The sequence below is a fragment of the Dreissena polymorpha genome, chromosome 14 (genome assembly GCF_020536995.1).
Source record: "Dreissena polymorpha isolate Duluth1 chromosome 14, UMN_Dpol_1.0, whole genome shotgun sequence".
Taxonomy (NCBI): Eukaryota; Metazoa; Mollusca; class Bivalvia; order Myida; family Dreissenidae; genus Dreissena; species Dreissena polymorpha.
The window spans coordinates 13,329,586-13,352,100 of record NC_068368.1 but is presented as its reverse complement, the minus strand read 5'-3'; the positions used below and the strand labels follow the sequence as shown (position 1 = coordinate 13,352,100).

Genomic DNA, 22,515 nt, shown 5'->3' with positions numbered 1-22,515 from the left:
CAGTTCGCGGGATCCATTGATTGCGATTACGATAGAACAATACAGGTCATTAATGTAATTATATATGCATAAGCATAGTTTGGTCGTCTCAACAACACGTATTTACCTACCTTTTTGTTGGTTCATCAAGTGTTATATCCATATGTTTAAAATTGTTCAAATCAGATATTATTTCATGTTAGTATTTCATATGCGTGTTATTCAATTTTTGAAATCCGACACGCATGTCCGAAGTTTGTTAATGTGATGTTAACAAATATTACCTTTAAATAAACAGTTCAAAATAATTACATGTGAATATTTGTCATGATTAAAATCTGGCGAAAATTAGGCTTCATGTACATGTACAACGTCGCATCATCTTCGCGAAAAGCGTGGGCTTTAATACTTGATTACTGCATCAAATAAGTTCTTGGCGCAGAGAATCTTAAGTCTTTACTTTTTGTTACACAATGTGAAGTGCATTTTTATAAAATATAAAAATCCTTTTCTCTTAATTAAAACAAATCTTGTAGGCTGTCTATATTGCTACAATTGTTGAGATTGGTCAGTATAGATCTGTAAAAAGTTTTGGCTTTGTTTACATCTCCATGTGAAATGCTAGTATTCAGCTGCTAGCCTGATGATTAGCTGATACGATTATGAAGCAGGCTAGATTGACAGCTAGCATCATGTCTAAGTCCAAGATGATGTTGTCATTCAACTGCGGGCGGGTGGGGCAGAGTTAGATTTGTTCCACTGTTGGACTGGGGCGGGGGCTGTAAGAACTAAGTGAACTAAGTGTACATTTAATTGTCATATATTGATATGTTTTTATTTAATAATGGTGCCTTCAACATTAAGAAGTTAAATAAAACGCTGTGTATAAAATGTGTTTATTCTTTCTGTTAAATGTTTATTAAAATTGTTATTGACATTCAACAGTTCAACAAGTAATAAATACAAAAAAAACACAATATTCATGTTTTTTTTCACCTAAGCAAGGCTTTTACATTCGATTGTGCTAATCGTGTATGTTAAGAATTTGAACAATTTTAATAAGTAATTCTTTCTAACGTTTAATTTTCGAATGTATTATCAATATCCATGTCAAACATGGTTTTTGGTATGTCTTAATTTTATTTTTAATGAAGCAATTATCAGTAATAGTGTGTATTAACGTATTGCAAATGAAATACAAAACTTACAAACACACGCTTGCTTAATTAATACAGTGTTATTGTAACAACAATTTACAAATTAATTTAACTTTAGTTATTGAAATAGATTTTTTTATGACGGGGTAAGAAATTGAATTTTCAATAAATACTGTTTACAGTTTAGCTCGCGTTTTATTAGCGCCGATAAACAAGGGTTATTCAAATATAAATCAGACCTACAGTATTAAAGTTTAGTTTGAAAACTTTTATGTTTCCACAAGGCATTTAACTGAATTCATTGAATTTGAAGAACATAATATATTTTTTTTTAATTACATTTTACTTTGAATATTCAAAATGCTCCTTCAATTTTATTTCATCATTGTACATCATTTGTCTTTACAGAGTGTGGCGGGGTCCTGACAGATCCATTTGGCGTCATCACGAGCCCCAACTACCCGTCATATTACAGCAACAAATTTCAATGTACCTGGGTCATCAAGGCACCATTCGGAAGTCGGATCAATGTGCATACCTGATATTTCAATTATTGTTCAATCAACCAACACAAAATTATACTTTTCTTTTAATCTTTGTGTGGAATTTAATACAGAAAGTGGATCATTTTCTTATTACATTTGACATTTTAAATTAATCTCTGATTATTCATTTTTATTACAGTGTTAAACTTACAGGTAATATTGTAATCCAAGCTAACATATGTTTTACATGCATAAACGTTCCACCACAAAGAATTCTTACTTATTTACATGCCTCTTGTGTTTTCAGGTGAACTTTACAGACTTTGAAATGGAGCCCCACCCAAAGTGCAATTTTGACTACCTGGAGCTATTCAATGGACCTAACGCCTCCTCTCCGCCAATCGGAAAGTACTGCGGGGCAGCGCCACCTAAGGGATTCCAGTCGCAGTCGAACTCTGTCGGTATTGTCTTCATCACAGACCACAGCAAAAGTGCGATGGGTTTCCGGGTGACTTACACGTTCACACAGGGTAGGAATCGTTATAAGAATGCTCCCGTTTTCGTGTGAATCAAAACAAGCACTTTCTACATGTTCTAAATCAAACCCTGCACTACTTCTGATCAATGAAACCACACCACTTTCTTTCATTGTATTAATGTTTCTTATATTAATTACTTAAAATTTATATGCACAGAACCGTTACATTGCGGTTCGCGGAATCCACGGATCACGATTACGATATAATTTGTCAGGTTATTATCTCGGCTGTTTTCGGAGAAAACCCGATGTATTGTCATAGCCAGCTCGTCGTCCGCAATCCGACGTCCGACATCCGACATCCGACGTTCGCCGTCCGCCGTCAGCCGTCCGCCGTAGGCGTCGTGCTAAAACCTTAACATTGGCTCTAAAATCAAAGTGCTTCCACCTACAGCTTTAAAACTTCAAATGTAGATGCACCTTGATGAGTTCTACACGCCACACCCATTTTTGGGTCACTGGGTCAAAGGTCAAGGTCACTGTGACCTCTAATATAAAACTTTAACATAGGCTCTTAAATCAAAGTGCTTCCACCTACAGTTTTGAAACTTCATATGTAGATGCACCTTGATGAGTTATACACGCCACACCCATTTTTGGGTCACTAGGTCAAAGTTCAAGGTCACTGTGACCTCTAATATAAAACTTTAACATACACCTTTACATTCGCTCTAAAATCAAAGTGCTTCCACGTACAACTTTGAAACTTCATATGTACATGCACCTTGATGAGTTCTACACGCCACACCCATATTTGGATCACTAGGTCAAAGGTCAAGGTCGCTGTGACCTCTAATATAAAACTTTAACATAGCCTTTACAATAAAAGTGCTTCCACCTACAACTTTTAAACTTCATATGTGCATTCACCTTCCTCATTTCTACACGCCACACCCATTTTTAGCTTGGCTGTTTTCAGGGATAACCCGAGGTATTGTCATAGCCAGCTCGTCGTTCGCGGTCCGCCGTCAGCCGTCAGCCGTAGGCGTCGTGCACAAACCTTAACATTGGCTCTAAAATCAAAGTGCTTCCACCTTCAACTTTTAAACTTCATAAGTAGATGCACCTTGATGAGTTATACACGCCACACCCAATTTTGGGTCACTAGATCAACGGTCAAGGTCACCGTGACCTCTAAAAAAAATCTGACAAGCTTTCGCAGCCGAGCGTTGGCACCCGTTATGCGGTGCTCTTGGTTTATGTAGTTATAAATGCATACCAACAGTTTGGCCATCTCAAAGATGTATTAACCTGCCTTTTTGTTGCATCATGTTTTATATCCATATTTTAGAATTGTTCATTTAAGATAATACTCCATGTCAATATTTTCAAATGCGTCTTATTCAATTATTGAACTCCTAAAATTGTTTATATGATGTTAACAAAGTCTACCTTCAAATAGACAGTTCTCCAGAATTAGACGTAAATAGGTTGTCATGATTAAAAGCAGACGATATTTATCTTCATGCACAATGTCTCATTATCCTCGCGAACAGCGAGAGCTTTGCAACTCGATCGCTGAATAAATACTTCGCGGCATAGAGAACGTTGAATTTTTAATTTTGGAAACACAATTGAAGTGCTTAATTTACCAAATATGGCAAAACTTTTCTCGAAATTAAAACGAATAGTTTGTGTTGCTTCGACATTGCTACAGTGGTTAAGATAGGTCTGTATTGATCTGTGACAAGGACAGTGATTGTATATATCTCCATGTCGAAAGCGTGTATTTGACTGCCTTAGTGCTGATTAGCTGATAAGATTATGGAGCAGAATAAATTTACAGCTATCATTATGTCAAATTCAAAGAAAGGAGTTTGCCAGGGTTGGCTTGCGCACTTATGTATAACTGTTAATGTTTGATGTTGGGCACTTATGGTTATTGTTTGTAAGACAACACAAGAGTGATACATTTACGTACTATGAAAGCATGAATACATAACACCTTGTAGCTTTAATTGTTTCTTCCGTAAATAACTGTCACGTTCGTCGTTGTTTGCGTTAACCTCAGATTCGAAAGCTAAAGTATTGAAATATTCGTAAAATTCGTGCAGCGAGATATAATCCGCTTTCGGTGATACCGTTTTTTGTTTTAATAATTTCCAGAATTCGCGAGGCTTTTTTGCGACTCATATTATTTAATTTCATATCCTGTTCTCTGTTAAACTTAGATTTCATTTTTCGTCATAAATATTTATATTCTTTCCTTGCAGCTAGCATTGTTGTTCGTGTATGTATATTATAATTTAAATTATAATGGTACAATGTTTATATATATTGTGTCCGTTTTCGTTTGCATTCTTCGTTAAACCAGCGTTGTTTATCGGTGTCAAGAGACGCGAATCTATTATGATTGTTAATAACATTATTCCTAAGCACACTTTTAAAATATTTTTCTACTCGTTTATTTAGGAAATCAGTAAACTCCGAGAATAATAAATCCGGATCGCATCGCGAGTGAACACCTAATTGTAAATTGTGTTCTAGTTCTTGAGCACCGTTTAATATGTCGTGCACGAAATTATCCCAGTACTCTGGTTTCCATTTTACGTATACGCGCTGATAATTTTTACCGTTAGTAACCGCGTTGTTCGTGCTCAGAGCAAATGTCACTGGGGCATGAATTGAGAATTCCGTGAAATCGTGCACTTTAAAATAGGTTAAATCATGCAAGGTTTTGACTGATGTTAACAAATAGTCTACTTTCCCCATTATGGGTAAACAAGTTTATTTGCCAACTCCTTTATCGTGAAATAGTCTACCGTTTACAATTCTTATATTTTAAATTTACATTCGTCTAACAAATAATCACCAAATCTGTGTGCACCAATTCACTAGTTGCCCTTTGAAGTAGACTATCTATTTCAAATAAATCAAAATCACCTAATCTTCTGGCATTATCAATAAAATCAGCTTTATGACCGGTTCTAGCATTTGCGTCTCCTGTGATAAATACTTTTTCTTTATTATTTAAAAAGTTCATATCATATTCTAACAGTTGAAAAATGTTTACGTCTTACATGCATCGGTGAGTTTTTAGGTGGAATATAAATAACAGCTATATAAATGTCATATTCAATATTGAAGTGTGTTTTATCTATTTTAAGCCATAGTAAACAGTCTATTTTATTTCTTAATAGAGAAACTCCTTTGCGTATACTGCCTCTAATATATGCAATGAAACCGCCGCTCCAACGCCTTGCTCGACGGTGTTGGAAGTGTGTATTCAAGCGTATGGGGTTGCTGTAACCTTTAAAATCAATTATAGAATTCTTTTTAGTCCATGTCTCAATTAAACAGATAATGTCATGTTCGACCAAAAATGACGACAGTTTGCTGTCACCACGCTTTGTAGAAGATAGCCCTTCAATATTCCAAGAAACTGATGATCACGATGTTCGCAATTTAGTTTTTGACAGCCCTGTACCTGATCATTCTCACTGCGAGGAATCACGTGATCACAAAAGTACATCGTACGCACACAGTGGCGGAAAAAGATTCTACTTCTGATGATATAGTGCGAGATACATAATAATTTGACGCTTACCAATCAAATATATCGTTCTGCAATAATTCAATCAATAAATGTATTTATTGTAAGGTAGTTACCCAATAAATTAACTGTGTTTGTTTGTTTGCTGATCGGTATGTTCGCAAATAAGTTTAAAGCGACGTCAGATTAATTGAATAAATGAAGAAACAAATGTAAGCTAGTTTTCTTGCTGCTTTACTTACAAAAATGCAAAAACGATTGCAACACGATTTCTGGGCATTTAACCCTATAGTGCTAGGTCAAATGAAAGCTCAGAGCGGATTTGTACGAAGCCCTAAATACAAAATTCGATTCAACAATATATATTATATATATTTATATTCAAAATATATATTCATATACCGCAGTATACAAATATACCGGTATAGTGTTACAAACCTAATATAAACACCCACGAACTTGTGATATACACTCACAGAAATTGCATTTAAATTTCTTTAGTAAAATCATAACGTAATAGATAATACAAGTTATAAACAACACATATTACATAATTATATGTTCCGTAATATCTATGAAACAAATAGCACGTCTTGTAACAATATTGAATGAGCCTTGCAGATTTATTAATAAGTCAGCATGCACTGAGGGCCCTCGCTCCGGATCCATAGAACATTTAACTGCGGGAGGGGAGCAAACATTTTTTTTTCAATTGTTGAACTGGGGAGGGGCTGTAAGAACTCAGTGATCAATGAATGGTCATATATTAATATGTTGCTATTCAATGATATTTCGTTCAACATAATTTAACGCTGTGTATTAAATATGTTTAATCTTTCTGTTTAATGTTTATTTTAAAGGTTATTGACATTAAATAGTCCAACAAGAAATAAAAACAAACAAGAGCTGCGTTTGTGAAACACAGTGCTCCCCTACTGCACTTTAAAGCCACACAGCAGCTATATCCCAATAAATCCCAATATATGCCAAGTGAAAACATCATGACGAAGTTAGACATTGGGCATTATTTGAAAGCGTTTAAAGAGAAATTCCCTTAGTCCAACCCAGAACTTCGTCAAAAATCAATGGACCGAAACGACACGCAAACTTGATCTGCAATTCATTTGGGTAGGACTTACATACCAAAACTCTGCTAAATATATTTATGTGAAATTTTTTTGTAATTAAACCCTCCGTAAAACGGTTATTATAGAGAACATCTCTAAGAAGTCTAAGGATCAAAACGGAAAACATTTTTAAGTACAAGGCCCATAACTTCGTCAAAAATCATTTGAACTGAGCGAAACTCACACTTCATCTGTAAGTCATGTATGTCGACTAACATACCACATATGAGATCAATATGAGAAAGCGTTTAGGAAAAAAATCCGGACAATAAAATGCTGGACGGACAGACGTACCAACGAACAGACGGACGGACAGTCAGACTTCTATATGCCGCTTTATCGGGGGCATACACAATCACAATATTCATGTTTCTTTTCTCACATACGCAAGGCTGCTACATTCGATTGTATTAATCGGGCATGGTTAGAATTTGAACAATTTGCTTGACAAGTTATTCTTCCGTAAATTAACTTTTCAAATGTATTATCAATATATGTCAAACATGGTTTTTGAAATGTCTTAAAAAACTAAACTTCAATGAATCTATTAACAGTATTAATGCATATGACGTAATTGCAAATGAAACACAAAACGTACAAAACACGCTCGCTTAATTAATCGAATGTTATAGTAACACACATTTACATATTAAGTTGACGAAAGTTATTGATCTTAATAAACAAATGTATGACGGTGTTAGCAATCGCATTTCCTAATAATGAATGTTCAAATTTTCTCACGCCATGTATACGCGCCGATAAACAAGGGTTATTTAAATATAAAAGGAGACCTACAGTATTAACGTTTATTTTGAAAACGGTTATGTTTGCACAATACATTTTACCGAATTCAGTGCACACAAAGAAAATAATATAGGCTATCTGTTAACTGCATTTTACTTTGAATCTTCACAATGCTCATTCAATTTTATTTCAGCATTGTTTATCACTTTCCTTTACAGAGTGTGGCGGGGTCCTGACAGATGCATTTGGCGTCATTACGAGCCCCAACTACCCGTCGAATTACAACAGACAAGTTCAATGTACCTGGGACATCAACGCACCCGAGGACTACCGGATAAATGTTCATACTTGACATTTTAATTATTGTTCAATCAACCGACAACAATCATACTATTTTATTTTTTGGTGTGGCATTTAATAAAACAAGTGGATCATATTATATTAACATTTGAAACTAAAAACAAATCGATTATTACTACAAAATGTTGTACAGATACAAAGTTCCACCACAATAAATTCACACTAAATTACTTGTCTTTTGTGTTTTCAGGTGAACTTTAGAGATTTTGCTCTGGAGCACCACTCCAATTGCAATCATGACTACCTGGAGCTCTTCAACGGACCTAACGCCTCCTATCCGTCATTCGGAAAGTTCTGCGGAACAGCGCAACCCAGTGGATTTCAGTCGCAATCGAACTCGGTCCGTATTGTATTTTCCACAGACTCCAGCGATAGTGCGAGAGGTTTCAATCTGACGTACACATTCTCTTTACAAGGTAGGAATCATTATAAGAATGCTTCCATTTGCGTGTCGATTAAACATAAATGTGTTCTAAATCAAAATCTACACCCTTTCAGATCTATTAAACCACTCTACTTTTTTATTACCTTTATTTGTTCTTATATTTATTTCTGAAAATTCATATGCACAGAACCGTTACATCGCGGTTTGCGGGATCCACGGATCGCGATTTTAATATAACTTGTCAGGCCATTCATGTAGTTACATATTCATAAGCATAGTTTGGTCATCTCCAATACGTATTTACCTACCTTGTTGTTGCATCAAGTGTTATATCCATATCTTTAAAATTAATCAAATATGATATTATACCATGAATGTATTTTCAAATGCGTGTTATTCATGTTTTTAATTCTGATATGATTTTCCAAAGTCAGTTAAATTGATGTTAAAACAGTATATATACAAATAAACAGTTCACCAGAATTTCATGTAAATTATTTGTCCTGGTTAAAAGTGGGCTAAAATGATGCTTCGTGTAAAATGTCACATCATCCTTGAGAAAAACGTGGACTTCAATACTTTATCACCGAATAACAACTACAATTTGCATTGTTGTAAAATTGATTGCCAGTGCTAAACAACGATCGCGTGTTTGCAGACATTTTTTGTTATTTGGCATTTAATATTTTTTAATCGTTTTTAAGTTAGTTCATTAAAATAATTAGAGTTGAATTAACAATCCCTTGTTAAATTTGTATTTTTATTTAATTAAATTTAAACAGTTGAGTGTAAAACTCCATGGTGTAGTTTATTTGTACTTGATGTATTTCATTATGTAGTTTTTTTTTCTTTTAACAATGTAAACATGTTTTTATTTTCAACAATATACTTTCTTTCGTCCCTGCTAATGCTATAATGTCTTCCTGTTTCATTCAACAAATTATGTGATGATAGGCGTATTTAAGCAATGCTGTTTCTATCTTTTTATTGTCAATGACATCTAAATACAAATACCTTTCAAATACAGGTGTAAGTCCTTTATAAAGTAGTAATGAAGTTCATGAATCAATATTAACTCTCCACTCAGATACATACTGATCTCTGAGTCTAGTCATTATCAAAGGAATGAAGCTTTCAATTATAAATGACTCAGGAAACAACCATACATATGTAAATCCTGTTTGGTTAAACATTTGGCGAACTTTGGAGGACCAATTAACAGCGTTATTTTGTGTTTCAATTTCTTATCTTTGCATATGACAGAAGTAAGAATACAATTTCCTTGTTTCTTTTGATGCAGTTTAAAAAAATATTTAATAATTGTTAGGTATTGACCAAATTATAGAGGAAATCGACCAACGCCAGCTTAAAGTGACATCCAATTTGTAGACAGTTTTTCATTTAACGGGCTTTTACACAACTTTCTGTGAATACGTTCGATATTAGTTGCCGCAGTAGATCCCCATATTTCGCAATTATTATTAAGGATTGACAAGACATATGCATCAAACAACTTGAACATAACATTTATTGGCACTTTCATATATTTCGTTATGCAAAAGGGAATTCATCGCCCTTGTAGCTTTGCCATATAGTGTATTTGTGGGAGGTATAATGAGCCCCCACTTGACATAACATATTCAATGATTCCTGGAGTCCTTCTATAGTTTCTGAAAAAATGACAGCATCATCCGCAAAAAGGAGATAAATAGTCTATTGATCTAACGTTATTCCGACGTTTATTCCGCTTTGTAAATTAAATTCTATATCATTAATTTATAACGAAAACATGATCGGCGATGTTATTTCTCCTTGTAAAAAGCCAACTGTAATACTTAAAAGGCCCGAAAGTGAGCCCATGTGTTTTACTTAAAGTTCGACCTCGCTATACATATACCGCAAAAGTGATATTAGCTTGCCGTCGATTCAGGATAAAATCATTTTATGCCATAGCTGTCCGCGATTTATAAGGTCGTAAGCCTTCCGGTAATCGACATAGCAGCAGAAGAGTTTCTTTTTATTATGTATTTGCTTTTCTATTAAATGATTTAGAATGCGAACTGCATCGGCAATACTGCAGTTGGGTTTAAACCCGAATTGAGCATTGTGCCTAAGATTTTAAGCGTTCGTTTATCACAGCTGTAAACAGCTTATCAACGTGATGCCTCTAAAATTATTTGGGTCGGAACCATCGCCCCGTTTATATACTGGAATTATAACACCCGTTGACCAGCTCTTTGGAAATTGTTTTGTATCTAAGATATAATTAAATAATATTTCTAATGGTTTGACTATAATATGCACTGTATCTTTAAAGAAGTCATAAATTATATTGTCGTGTGAGCCTGCCTTTTTTATTATTTAAACGCATTGTGGTTTTGATTATTTTTCTGCGGAAATGGGTTTGTCTAGATCCGGGTAAGAGCTGATTGGATTTTCTATAGTATCAAACTGCCGTAAATAACTCTCACGTTTGTCGTTGTTTGCTTTAACGTCAGCTTCGGAAGCTAAAGTATTGAAATATTCGTAAAATTCTTGCAGCGATATATAATCCGCTTTCAAAACTTGAAACTTGAAACGTGTTTATTTGCTTAAACGCCAATTACTATGAAAATACATATTCAATGACGTTTTACAATAATCTGAAAATAAAACAAGTTAAACAATATATAAATAATAAACCAATGATAAACCTGGTAAAAGTATTCAATGGCATTTAACAATAAGCTGAAAATAAAACGAGTTAAACAATATATAAATAATGAACAAATGATAAACCTGGTAAAAGTATTTAATTATGGCGTTTTACAATAAGCTGAAAATAAAGGAAATTAAACAATATATAAATAATAATCCAATGATAAAACTGGTTAAAGAGATTAATTCGGGGTTATAAAAAACATTGAACCACATACGGTATTTCGATTAAAATACATAATCTCAGAAAAATGCATAAAAATCACGAAAAAGGTAAGTTTTTAAATTCTTCTTAAAAGATTTTAAAGAATTCGATTGTCTAAGATCCTGAGGCAAGGAATTCCAAAGTCTCGGCCCAGCGGTACTGCAGCTCCTGTCACTGAATGTCTTGCGCTTATTGAACGGAACGTCATATGGGTCCATGATAGAGCCGCATGACCGCAGAGTTTAATTGCAACAGTTCAGTGTGGACATCCAAGGTGCATGTAATATGTACTTAATGTATATCATTATCATTATCATTATCAAAATAAACACGTTCTCATCTTCTACCATCTACAGAGCTTCATAGTTATGTTATGTAATTTTGAAAATAAAACTACAGTAACAATACGTGTGTCGTAAGCACATGGAATTTCAGCTTTTCAACTTAGTCATCGTTTTGACGTTTAGTAATGCTTTACATGTCCTTTTTTCCAAAACAATGGTCCATTGTGGGGATATTTTTTTATATAATAACACAACTGATTTAAATCTCCTTTATTTATATTTACATGCCGAATGACTTTGATACTTGAAGGTTAGCTTGACTACAACGTAACATGACATGAGGGCCCTATCACAATATTTACTAAACAACGCTCCGAAACTTTGTATTATTTGATTATTCCTAACTATTAAAATAGGAAATACACATTACTTACCTCGTCCATTTCTACTTAAACCATTAAAACTACATTTGTATTTATCATTCAGAATTGTAACCGTGTCTTATGTACTTAGTACCACTTGTTCATGTTCTGTTACTTACTAAATGCAAAGCTCTATTGTCCTGGGCATCGATTGGTGTATTAAAATTGGTGAATTCGCCCATACACTATCACATTTATCACCGAATCATCCACATTAGAAACATAACCGGAATCATTGTAATGCACATGTTTAATTGATCTATTACTTTCTAATTTTGAAAACGTTTATCTATTTACTTTGTGAATATGTGGCAAAGAGTTTGTTAAAATCGTGAGATACCTACCCTGGTGTAGGCCCATGCGAAGGTGTTACGGGTGCATGTGGAAATGATGGCTGTAAAGACGGATGGACAGGAATAGCCTGTAATGAAAGTAAGTTGCCAAAGGATATTATTGAAATAAAAAACAAACATAAAACAAATATCACATATATGTAAAAAAGATAGGTAGCATCCGCATATTACACTCTAGAAATCTGACAACATATCGACCATTTGAGATTTGCACATGTGCACATATATCTATGCACACATATAATGTACAACGATTTCGATTTAGATTTGGATTAATTATGAGTAAACTTATGTAATTCACGTAACAGTGTATACTGTCATTACGTAATCGCACAGTAAATTCAATGCAATACTTACAAAACACGCGTGCTTATTTAATACAATTTTATTTGAACATGGTTTTTATTTAAATAGTCAAAATACATGTTAGTAGTTGCATGTTAACGCATGCTTATTATATATATGAATCGATTGGAAAATATTACATAATATAATTGTTTAAATGGCTTTAACACGGTTTTGCAAACTCAATCATGTTGTGCCAAATTGCATATCAGACAAATTCTCGAGGGTACATATTTAACCCACCAGGCATTGAAGCATTAGGGCTGTGCATATTAATAAAACTGTTGTTTTTTTGGTAAATCAAGAACGTTTTAAATCCAATTAAATAACGTTAACAAATCGGAATAAACGAGAAGAAATCAATTAATGTCTGTCATTATTGATGCACAGAATACTGTACCATCGTACACCTAATTACATTCCAATGGGAATCTCATAGTGTGTTTGTGTTTCCTAGCATTCTACTCGTACTGCCGCGCACACTAACATGGTATCCTATCGGAATGAAATTGACGCTATGATTTTAGTTATGATCCATTGATCTTCCTGAAAACTCGTGATATCGAACAAATCGTGCTTCACACTCGTGATGCATAAGCATCAGTTATCCTAACCATTTGTATAAGGCAAAAATATTATGATATAAATATATATTTCTTAAAACACACAAGATGGTATTTAAGTTGTTAACAAAACGAAGGCTTTGGCTATAAATTTGTCCATTATTATACGGCTATACTTAAATTGTTAATTAATAGATTGTTAACAATTCAAGTATGGTACACACTATAATAACAACGAAGATATTTTAAATCAAGAAGAAATTTTCTATCAATCATTATATAAATCAAATGCATGTACAAACCCCGATTTAGAGTTTTACCTGTATTATATTACTCTTGACAAAACAATCACAGAAAAAGATGCTAATTTATGTGCAGTTCATATTTCTTTACAAGAACTGTCGAATGCTTTATCTTCAATGAAACATAATAAAAGTCCTGGCCTTGGCGGAATAACTGTAAAATTCTATCAAAAGTTTTGAGATATTTTATCACCCTTACTGCTGAATTGTTTTACACAATGTATTCACAAGGGAGAATTGACGCATACCCAAAACAGTGTATGTTTTAAAGAAAGGTGATCCTGAGAATTTAGAAACCTGGAGACCCATATCACTTCCAAACACAGATTACAAAATTTTAGCAAGAGTTGTAGCTCAGCGTTTACAACTTGCTATACCAAAAATCATTAGTCTTGATCAGCAGGGATTTATTAAAAACAAATTTATTGGTTCCAATATTCGACAAATACAGGATATAATCGAGTATTTAGAGCTGCTCAACATAGATGGCGCCCTTTTATTTGTTGATACTATAGAATGGAAGATGCTGTGTATCGTCTTATTTAAATTCGTTTTCAATAGCAACTTAATAAAGATGGTAAAAACATTATAAAATGATATCTGTTCATCTGTAACGAATAACGGTTGGCAATCAAATTTCTTTAAAATAAATAGATAAATAAGACAAGACTGTCCTCTTTCATCTCTTCTTTTTATTTAGACGAAATATTAGCAACAAAACTTCGTTCTTGTATTCAATATGAACGTATATCGATAAAATGCAACCAAAACGTTCAAAATATTAAAATAACACAACTTGCAGATGATACCACAATTTTCTTGAAAAAGACAATGCGTTCATGACCACTTGACAAGAGTATATAAAGAAAGAGTAATCTGGAAATCGGTATACGATTTATCAATAATGTTATTCATAACACTTAGTCAGACAACTTAGATATAAACTAATTCACAAAATTATTTCAACTAATGAAAACTTGTTAACCTGGAAAATAAAAGATTCGCCCATATGCCTTTGCTGTAGGAAATTAGAAACAATCGAACACCTACTATTAGACTGTCCTTATGTACGTCCATTCTTGTACATTATTAAAATAATTTTCCAGAAAATAGGATTTAGTTTTTCTCTTATTTCCCTTCGTAATATAATCGTCGATTATTAAATAAAAAGTAATACATATGATGATGTTACTATCATAATAAGCTATGTTCGTTACTCAATATATAAATGTTACATAATCAGCGAGAGGGGATCAAAATTATTGATATGAAAAATATGCTCATAAAAGATCTGCTGACTGTGATATAATATGATAGACAAAATACATGCCACAATACTATAAAAGTTTGTTAAACATTTGACTTTATAACCTTCACATTTTATTTAACTGTGAATGTATATCATAACATTTGATAATTGATTTGTATATTGTTATAAATGTATATCTTTGTGAATAAATACTTTGAAACAAACAAAAAACATTCAGGTTCAAGAAATCGACCGTACTAATTATAGAAATTACCATTTCATATAATACAATCTTAATTATTTGTTTTTCTTACGATGGATACATACTAGTGTACGGTTTGTGTCATTAAAACATAACATTAGCCGTATATTCTGAATACACGAGACACAATTAACTTATGAAGTGCTGTTGTGACAATTTGTCTTAAGTTGAACATATCAATTTGGAATGAGTAACATTTAATCACGATGGTTGATATTTTTTACATCAATTAATGTCGTCAATTTAACATTGAAACGAAACTCAGGCCGTACCTACATTCAAATGTAATTTTAGGTAAATGCCAATGAAATTCAAGCATGCAGAAAATAAATGGTCAGAGTATAGACAATGATGAATGGCGGATTAAAACAGTACAGTCGTTTTAATATGTGTCAAGAATCAAGGCTCTGATTGAAAATAGTAAAATTTCAATTGCGAAGTAAATAAAATGTTTTTAAAGATACAGACTTATACATGAGTCTCGTGCTTGTTTTCTGATTTACTCAAAGCTTGTTTTATGGTTATTCTGGGTGTCAAACCGGTTTAAAAAGTGGACTCTAAACGTCATGGTCCATAATTTTGTACAATTTGCTTGATAAATTCGACATAATGGAACATAAAACCAGCGCATTAAACATTTGAACATGTACATTACACCTCAATGCTTGTTGACCTCGAAGGAATATTTATTTTAGAACGCGTTTTTGTTACAACGAATTCTGAGAAACAGGCATGCAAATCAATAAAATGACTGAAAAACGTTTTCTTATTGGTAATAAACGACTACGCAATTTCTTTATGGCATAAACACGCAACAACAAAAGACTCGTCAATTCAATTGTTTAACATTAACAACTCTTTGATACCTATGATACCGAATACAATACAAAGAAGTAATTAAATAAGGATGAGTAATAATTAAAAACATACATCAATGGGAAATCGAAGTGTTACTTACAAAACCATCTAGCAATACAGACATAATGAAAGACCTAATACTCTTTATTCCATATTCATGTGTCTGAAAAATACAATATTGCCACAATATGCGCGAAGTTATAATAATAACAATGCATTTAATATTTTTATTTTTGTTCTTCCCCTTGTTCTTTAATCCATTTTATATTTATTTTTATTTCCTTCTCCCGGTGCCCAGTTTGAAAAAACATCCCGTTAACCTAAGAATTAAAAATTTCTGTTCTGAATACGTCAGTCATCATCATCATCATCATCACCACATCATCGTTATCATCATCATTATCATCATCATCATCATCAACATCATCTTCTTCATCATCATCATCATCATCATCATCGTCATCGTTTTCGTCATCGTCATGGTCGTCGTCATCACGATTATTATTATTCTTCTTCTTATTATTATTATTATTATTATCTTATATGGATGTTGCAGCAAATATATCTATTTCTACAACGGAGCGTCAACATGGCCATTCAGAAGATGGCAAGTCTGCAACGTTACCTTCGGTCCTCGGAGTCCTCGGAGTTGTGCTTGTTGCTGCTATACTATTTGCTGTGGTGTACATTAGACGACGACGTTGCCAGTATGTATTAAGATGGTTTATATATTAGCAATTTTGCCACGAAAATCAGTTTCATTCTTAGCAATTGAATTATAAGCATGACGAACCTACACTCAAATAAATACTTCTGTGTTATTTGCATGCATCAATCATCATACTTCTATAATAGCGATCTAAGTACCCAACTTTGAATAAATGATCGCACTTCATTTGTATAAGAATGCATATATATATATGCATATATATATATATATATATATATATATATATATATATATATATATATATATATATATATATATATATATATATATATATATATATATCGAAGATCTAATTATAAGAAAACACAAACTATTCTTTCATTAATATGTCCAATAGACTCTGATAATTTTCCGAGTTCAATTAGATTTTTTCACGAAGAGCAAATTTGTATATACTTCATGTTTTTTGTAAGTAATGAAACTATTCTGATACCAGGTCACGCTGGTTAATGTTATGGTAATTAATTTCACTGCAGTGCAATCCAAATGCTGCCAATATTTATGTTAAACAAACACATTTATCTTGAGTAATAATCAACACATTTTACGGTAAAGGCAGATATATCTTAACATTAAAGATCCGCTAGAGGGGCCTCTGATAATACAGACTTGTTAACATCCATGGAGCCTGGCAACTATGACTGCCATGAAATGCCATCCCGTGAGTACAACGCAATTCCGTTCCTTTTCTAGTATAAAGTGCTCCTACACTTATAGACAATTTTGTAACTATTGAAATAATCAAACTTTATAAACGTTAATATGACGTGTATAAGCAAATTGGTAAAAATAAAAAATAACAATATAAACAAATGGAGACTATAAGTAAGATATTTGTTTATAAATTGTAAAAGAGTTCGAAACCACGTATATGCATTTTTAGAAAGTACACAAAACACTACAACACAAACAAAATATATATATACGTATATATATATATACATACGAAAAATACAATAAAAAGTACCCCAAGTGCCTTTAAGCGTATTATACGTACCTGGGATACATTCTTGAATACTTTAGAGTACCCGGGGTACTTTAAAGTATTACATGAGCTGAAAAGGACAAATATATCATATAGAGAATACTAGTTAGCGTTGAATACAGAGAAGTTTATGTTGCGAGGCTTAGAACGCCGGGAGCACGAGCCTTGGCGATCGCATTCGGTGTTCGAGCCTAGCAACATAAACTTCTCTGTATTCAACGCTAATCCTAGTATTCTATTTATCCCATTTGAATTTTTTTTCAATGTGACATTTAACATAAATAGATCTAATAACCTTAACAATAATTTTTATTCATTCTTAAAAGCGCTTAAAATCTAACGAATGTAACCATGCGTAGTGATATAAATGTATTTGTTCTGGTACGCAAAATAGTCTTTAAAAAATTCACACACAAACTGTAAAACGATAAAAAATATCATTAAAAATATGCCTCGATTCAATTTTATGTAGCATGCGAATTGTAACACATTACGACCGCGAAAAAAAGATTTTACTTTACTATAATTCATTTTATTTTCGAAAGTAAATGATCAAAATCCAATATGGCGGCGATTGCTCCTGACAAAATGATGTCGATTTGTCAACATACGGGTACAAAGCACCATTGACGACCTTGACAATTTCGACGAGTAATCAGACAATTGCAGCGACTGACACTTTATTTGACTAAATATACAGGGCAATACGTTTTCCGACTTCGGACGACGAATTTAAGGACGCGCAGAACGTGTTTTATATAATGTTATGGGTATGCCGTGTGTGATCCGATGCATCAATGGCGCCCATGTTAAAATCATTTCCCCGAGGGAACGACAAAAGAACAAATAAAAACCAAAACACGTTCGAACTAGTATCTTACCTTTAATTATCCTTTAAAATCCATCTAATAATCCATTTAACTCAAAAATTGACGAGTTTGCATCTAGGGTATTTTATAATTATTTTAGCATAGTTAAATAAAGACCCTTATGCCATCCAATCACTATATTCAAATGAGTTTATGAACTCAATAAACTTTCTTCTTCGTCACACGCTACGTTATGTACTCTATGTACATTACTGCTGTTAAAATGAACCGGAGCAGTTTATCAAATAATAGCCGTTGGTAAACTCGGTTGCATTTGCAGATTTCTGCATACAAACATAATTATGTTTAAACTTGCACAATCTTTTATTTGTCTATGGTTAGTTCCCTTATTGTACAATAAAATAATGAAATAAATACACAAAGAATGGAAAACATTCCATTTGTGATTACACAACAGATAAATGAGTGGATAATACCCGTGTACAGAATGGGACGTTCCGAATTCCAGTGTGGTGCTATTTTTACCATCTTATACAACAAAGCTCTATGCCTAACGTGAATTAAATCGGAAAGAAAATATTGCTGATTATTTATGAATTGTGCGATATTTGTATGGCTTGTTGTACATTCTTAAATGTCAAAAGTATAATTATGCAGAAATTATAAACAATGCACATTACACGAAATAAGGAAAATGTGATAAATTGTCAATTCAAATATGTCGATATACAGTACATAAACATGTGACATAAGTCGCGTTTATAATAAATCGTCAAACAAATTGGGAAAAATGACGCAATAAGTATGTCATTTTATGACGCCATCAATCAGCTGATCATTATACAGATGGCGAAAAAATATGTCATATGACTAGATTTAAAGGTTGAAGCTCGTATAATTTTGAAGCTTAAGTTTTCTCGACTTTATTTCTTATGAAAAATCATTCAGTAGTAAAGTTAAAAGTAGTCCGTGCACGCGACAGGTATAACCCAAAAGGTTGAATACAGGCTAGTATATTTCATAAGGTGTTATACCGTCAATGTCGCGTTGAAAATGGGATAAAAGTAAGACATTTTATAGCCCACTGATTATATAAAAACATCTGTATAGTACCCTCAATGCCAAACATGGTTCAATCTGAAGGTATATTTCTATATTAAATATTAAAATAAAAATATTAAATATATAAAACACCAATACATCATAATGAGGTAATGTGAAATACTTATATGTTTGTTTTTTTCAGGTGGCCAACAGGAAAGCACATATTAGAATGCTGCAGATGGTTACGTCACTTTGACGAATTGACTTGGTGAATAAAATATACAAAATAAATTGTCCGCATCCAATGTATACTTTTGTATATAACATTGTACCAGATCCAGAAATTTGTACTATATACGACAAAAAATAACAAAACCACATGCGAGTTTCTTGACCGAGACACGTTATCGCTCTGAACAAACACCAAACAAAAATAAACGCATGTACATACATTAGTCTGATATTGAAACTACTACTGATTGTTCTACCAGCTTCTACATAGAGTCTCTTCTAACCAACCTTAACAACACCAGTCCCAGCACTTCATTAATGATGGCGCAGGTTACTTTGACATCAGCGGGTCAGGCAATATACTTAACCAACAAAACCTACCAACATCGTGTCATCCCCTGTTCGAGGGGACGGTAATGCAAAAAGATTTGTTGAACATTGACAATAGTAAATAATTTTATGTTTGAGAAATATGTGTAAATATTGTTTTGATCACCCATCTCTTTTCATCAACCATAGTTGACATATAAAGTTCATCAACATATATCAACGACTGCTCTTATTTATTTCTACTTGTATTTGATATTTTATATTTATCCAATTGTGTATTTAGGAGAATACTGTTTTACCAGTTTTCACGTTAGTATGCACAATGCTTCGCTATGCATAGTAATATCTTGATGTATAGCTCGAACTTCTTTGATCAAATCGATAAATAAACATAAAAAACAGCCTAACTCACCCCAATTAATAAATGTATATCTGTTTATATTCAATATCAATTGTTTGATCATTGCTTGTACTAAATACATGTTATGCAGAGTTATGCTTGAGTATTGATACCATTATAATATTCCTAATGCACATGTATACAAGTATTGTATATGAAATATATTATACGTTGTTTTTTTGTTTGTTTATAAAGTGCACAATAAAGACAACAAACGAATATTTATGTTTACAAGAAGATCTGCATGACTTTGTAATGGTCCGACATGTAGATGTAAATATATATGTATAAATTGCATAATTATTATATTATATGTTCATGTATATATTATAAATTACTGTTAATATTTTAACTCAATGTGTGACTGCATGCGTGGATGTTACGAATGAGTTTTTATAACATTGTAATATGCATTATGTTTACAATTATTGTGCATGAATTATATAATCAATTTCTTGTTAGTTTTTATAAAGTTCACAAAAACACAACAGAATAATATTTATGTTAACAAGGAGAACTGCATGACTATGTAATTTTCTGATATAAAGATGTAACCAGACATGTTTTAGTTACATAAGTATAACATTTTTTCTTTCAAGAGTATATTATGACTTCCTTTTATATATGTTTACTCCATGTGTGAGTGCATGCTTTGATGCTTAGGTGTGTGTGTGTGCTCTTGTACAAGCGGGACACTAAGGACTTCAGTGAGTATGCACACACACGAGTGGGCTCTCAGTGACAGAATGAGGACGTCCTTACTTGTCAAAATACTTCTATAAATACTTATATATATCCTTTATTATGCATATTTGATCATCAAAAAATAATAAACTAACCATATAATATTACCTGGTTTATGTTCTTCTGAATGTTGTCGTTTATAACTTTATTTCAAATAAAAATAAAGGGAAACTATCAGCAGATAACATTATTATAACATGTGGTCGTTTATTTATGGCTAGAATAAATTTCAAAACAGTGTGACACAGAACTACAGCACATAAACAATACACAACTACGCAAACGGAAACAAAAATTGATTCAAATGAAGTTCACCAGGCGTTATATAATTTGCATACACCGATAGAGGAAAGCCAACAACAATAGCACACATAATCGCTAGACCGGGGGCGTTAATATTAAGAATGCGCCATTAAATGATGATCCTTAACAATGTTAATATAAATGGTCATCACGACCCGATGTCACATTTATATTTATATAGCAAATTATGAAATATAGCAAAGTAGCTGCACACATTCTCTTATATGAAACTACAAGCTTTTAAGGCGTTATATGCGATGCATGCTATGAAACATTAGATGTTGTTTTCCAGTTTTTGGTGGAGTTCGACTTTATGTGCAATTAACTAAAAATACAAATATCTTCTTTCATACCACATGTAAATAATCAAGGGTCACCCTGATCCTTGTTTACTTTGTCATCATCAGGTGAACCTACCACGAATGGTAAACCACTTTAGGACATTAACTGTCCCTATGATACAAGCGGTTTTTATTGCTAAAGTGAGACAGTTACTTAGTTATGTTTTTACTGTGTTCAAGATGTGATTATTTACAACATATTATATTGCAATACATAGAACAAATACTGAATGCGACTGTGGTTTTCTTAGCTTTGTTTTGTAAAATATTAAATTAATGGAAAGCGTTACATAAAGAAAACCTCGTCGATGCATCGTTGCTTTAAAGCCACTTATTCGTAAGCCAAGGACTTGTTTATTGATCGATAAATAAATAAAGTTAATATTATTTTAATTTAAATATGACCTAAAAAAATGAGTGAGTCTTTAAATAATATCGTCATCACACCTGCATATCAAAATGAATAACTCTGCGTTAGATCTTCATTACAAGTTTACATCAGATTGGCACTATATATTCTTCAGATGTTGAGCTCATAATGTATCTCTATGCACAAATATGAATACATAAATTCGCGCGAAATCTGAATTTTTTACATTTAACTATGATGCGCTCAGACTAGGAAATATGGTTTGGGTTGTGCATTTTACAAAAGATAATAGATATGTTCTCCTTAAGAATATACAATCACAGACTAGTATTTGTTTATTTTTTACTGTCAAGCAAATAGATACCATGCATAGACCAACAGTTGGCAATGGGTTCGATC

The 22,515-nt window shown here is 32.7% G+C and overlaps 1 protein-coding gene across 8 annotated transcripts in view; it reads left to right on the top strand.

Moving 5' to 3' along the window:
* LOC127858130 (deleted in malignant brain tumors 1 protein-like) overlaps nucleotides 1-21,206 on the top strand; it is a 68,988-nt gene extending 47,782 nt beyond the window's left edge. For 7 of the 8 annotated variants that reach the window (XM_052395027.1, XM_052395028.1, XM_052395030.1 and 4 more), the window contains 7 exons: nucleotides 1,545-1,666; nucleotides 1,929-2,151; nucleotides 7,742-7,863; nucleotides 8,074-8,299; nucleotides 16,365-16,515; nucleotides 17,117-17,199; nucleotides 19,600-21,206. In XM_052395027.1, coding sequence (XP_052250987.1) covers nucleotides 1,545-1,666; nucleotides 1,929-2,151; nucleotides 7,742-7,863; nucleotides 8,074-8,299; nucleotides 16,365-16,515; nucleotides 17,117-17,199; nucleotides 19,600-19,625 — 953 coding nt within the window. In that variant the 3' untranslated portion in view covers nucleotides 19,626-21,206. The remainder of the gene's footprint in view (nucleotides 1-1,544; nucleotides 1,667-1,928; nucleotides 2,152-7,741; nucleotides 7,864-8,073; nucleotides 8,300-16,364; nucleotides 16,516-17,116; nucleotides 17,200-19,599) is intronic. The other variant, XM_052395029.1, reaches the window with a different exon arrangement.
* The last annotated feature ends 1,309 nt before the right edge of the window (nucleotides 21,207-22,515 follow it).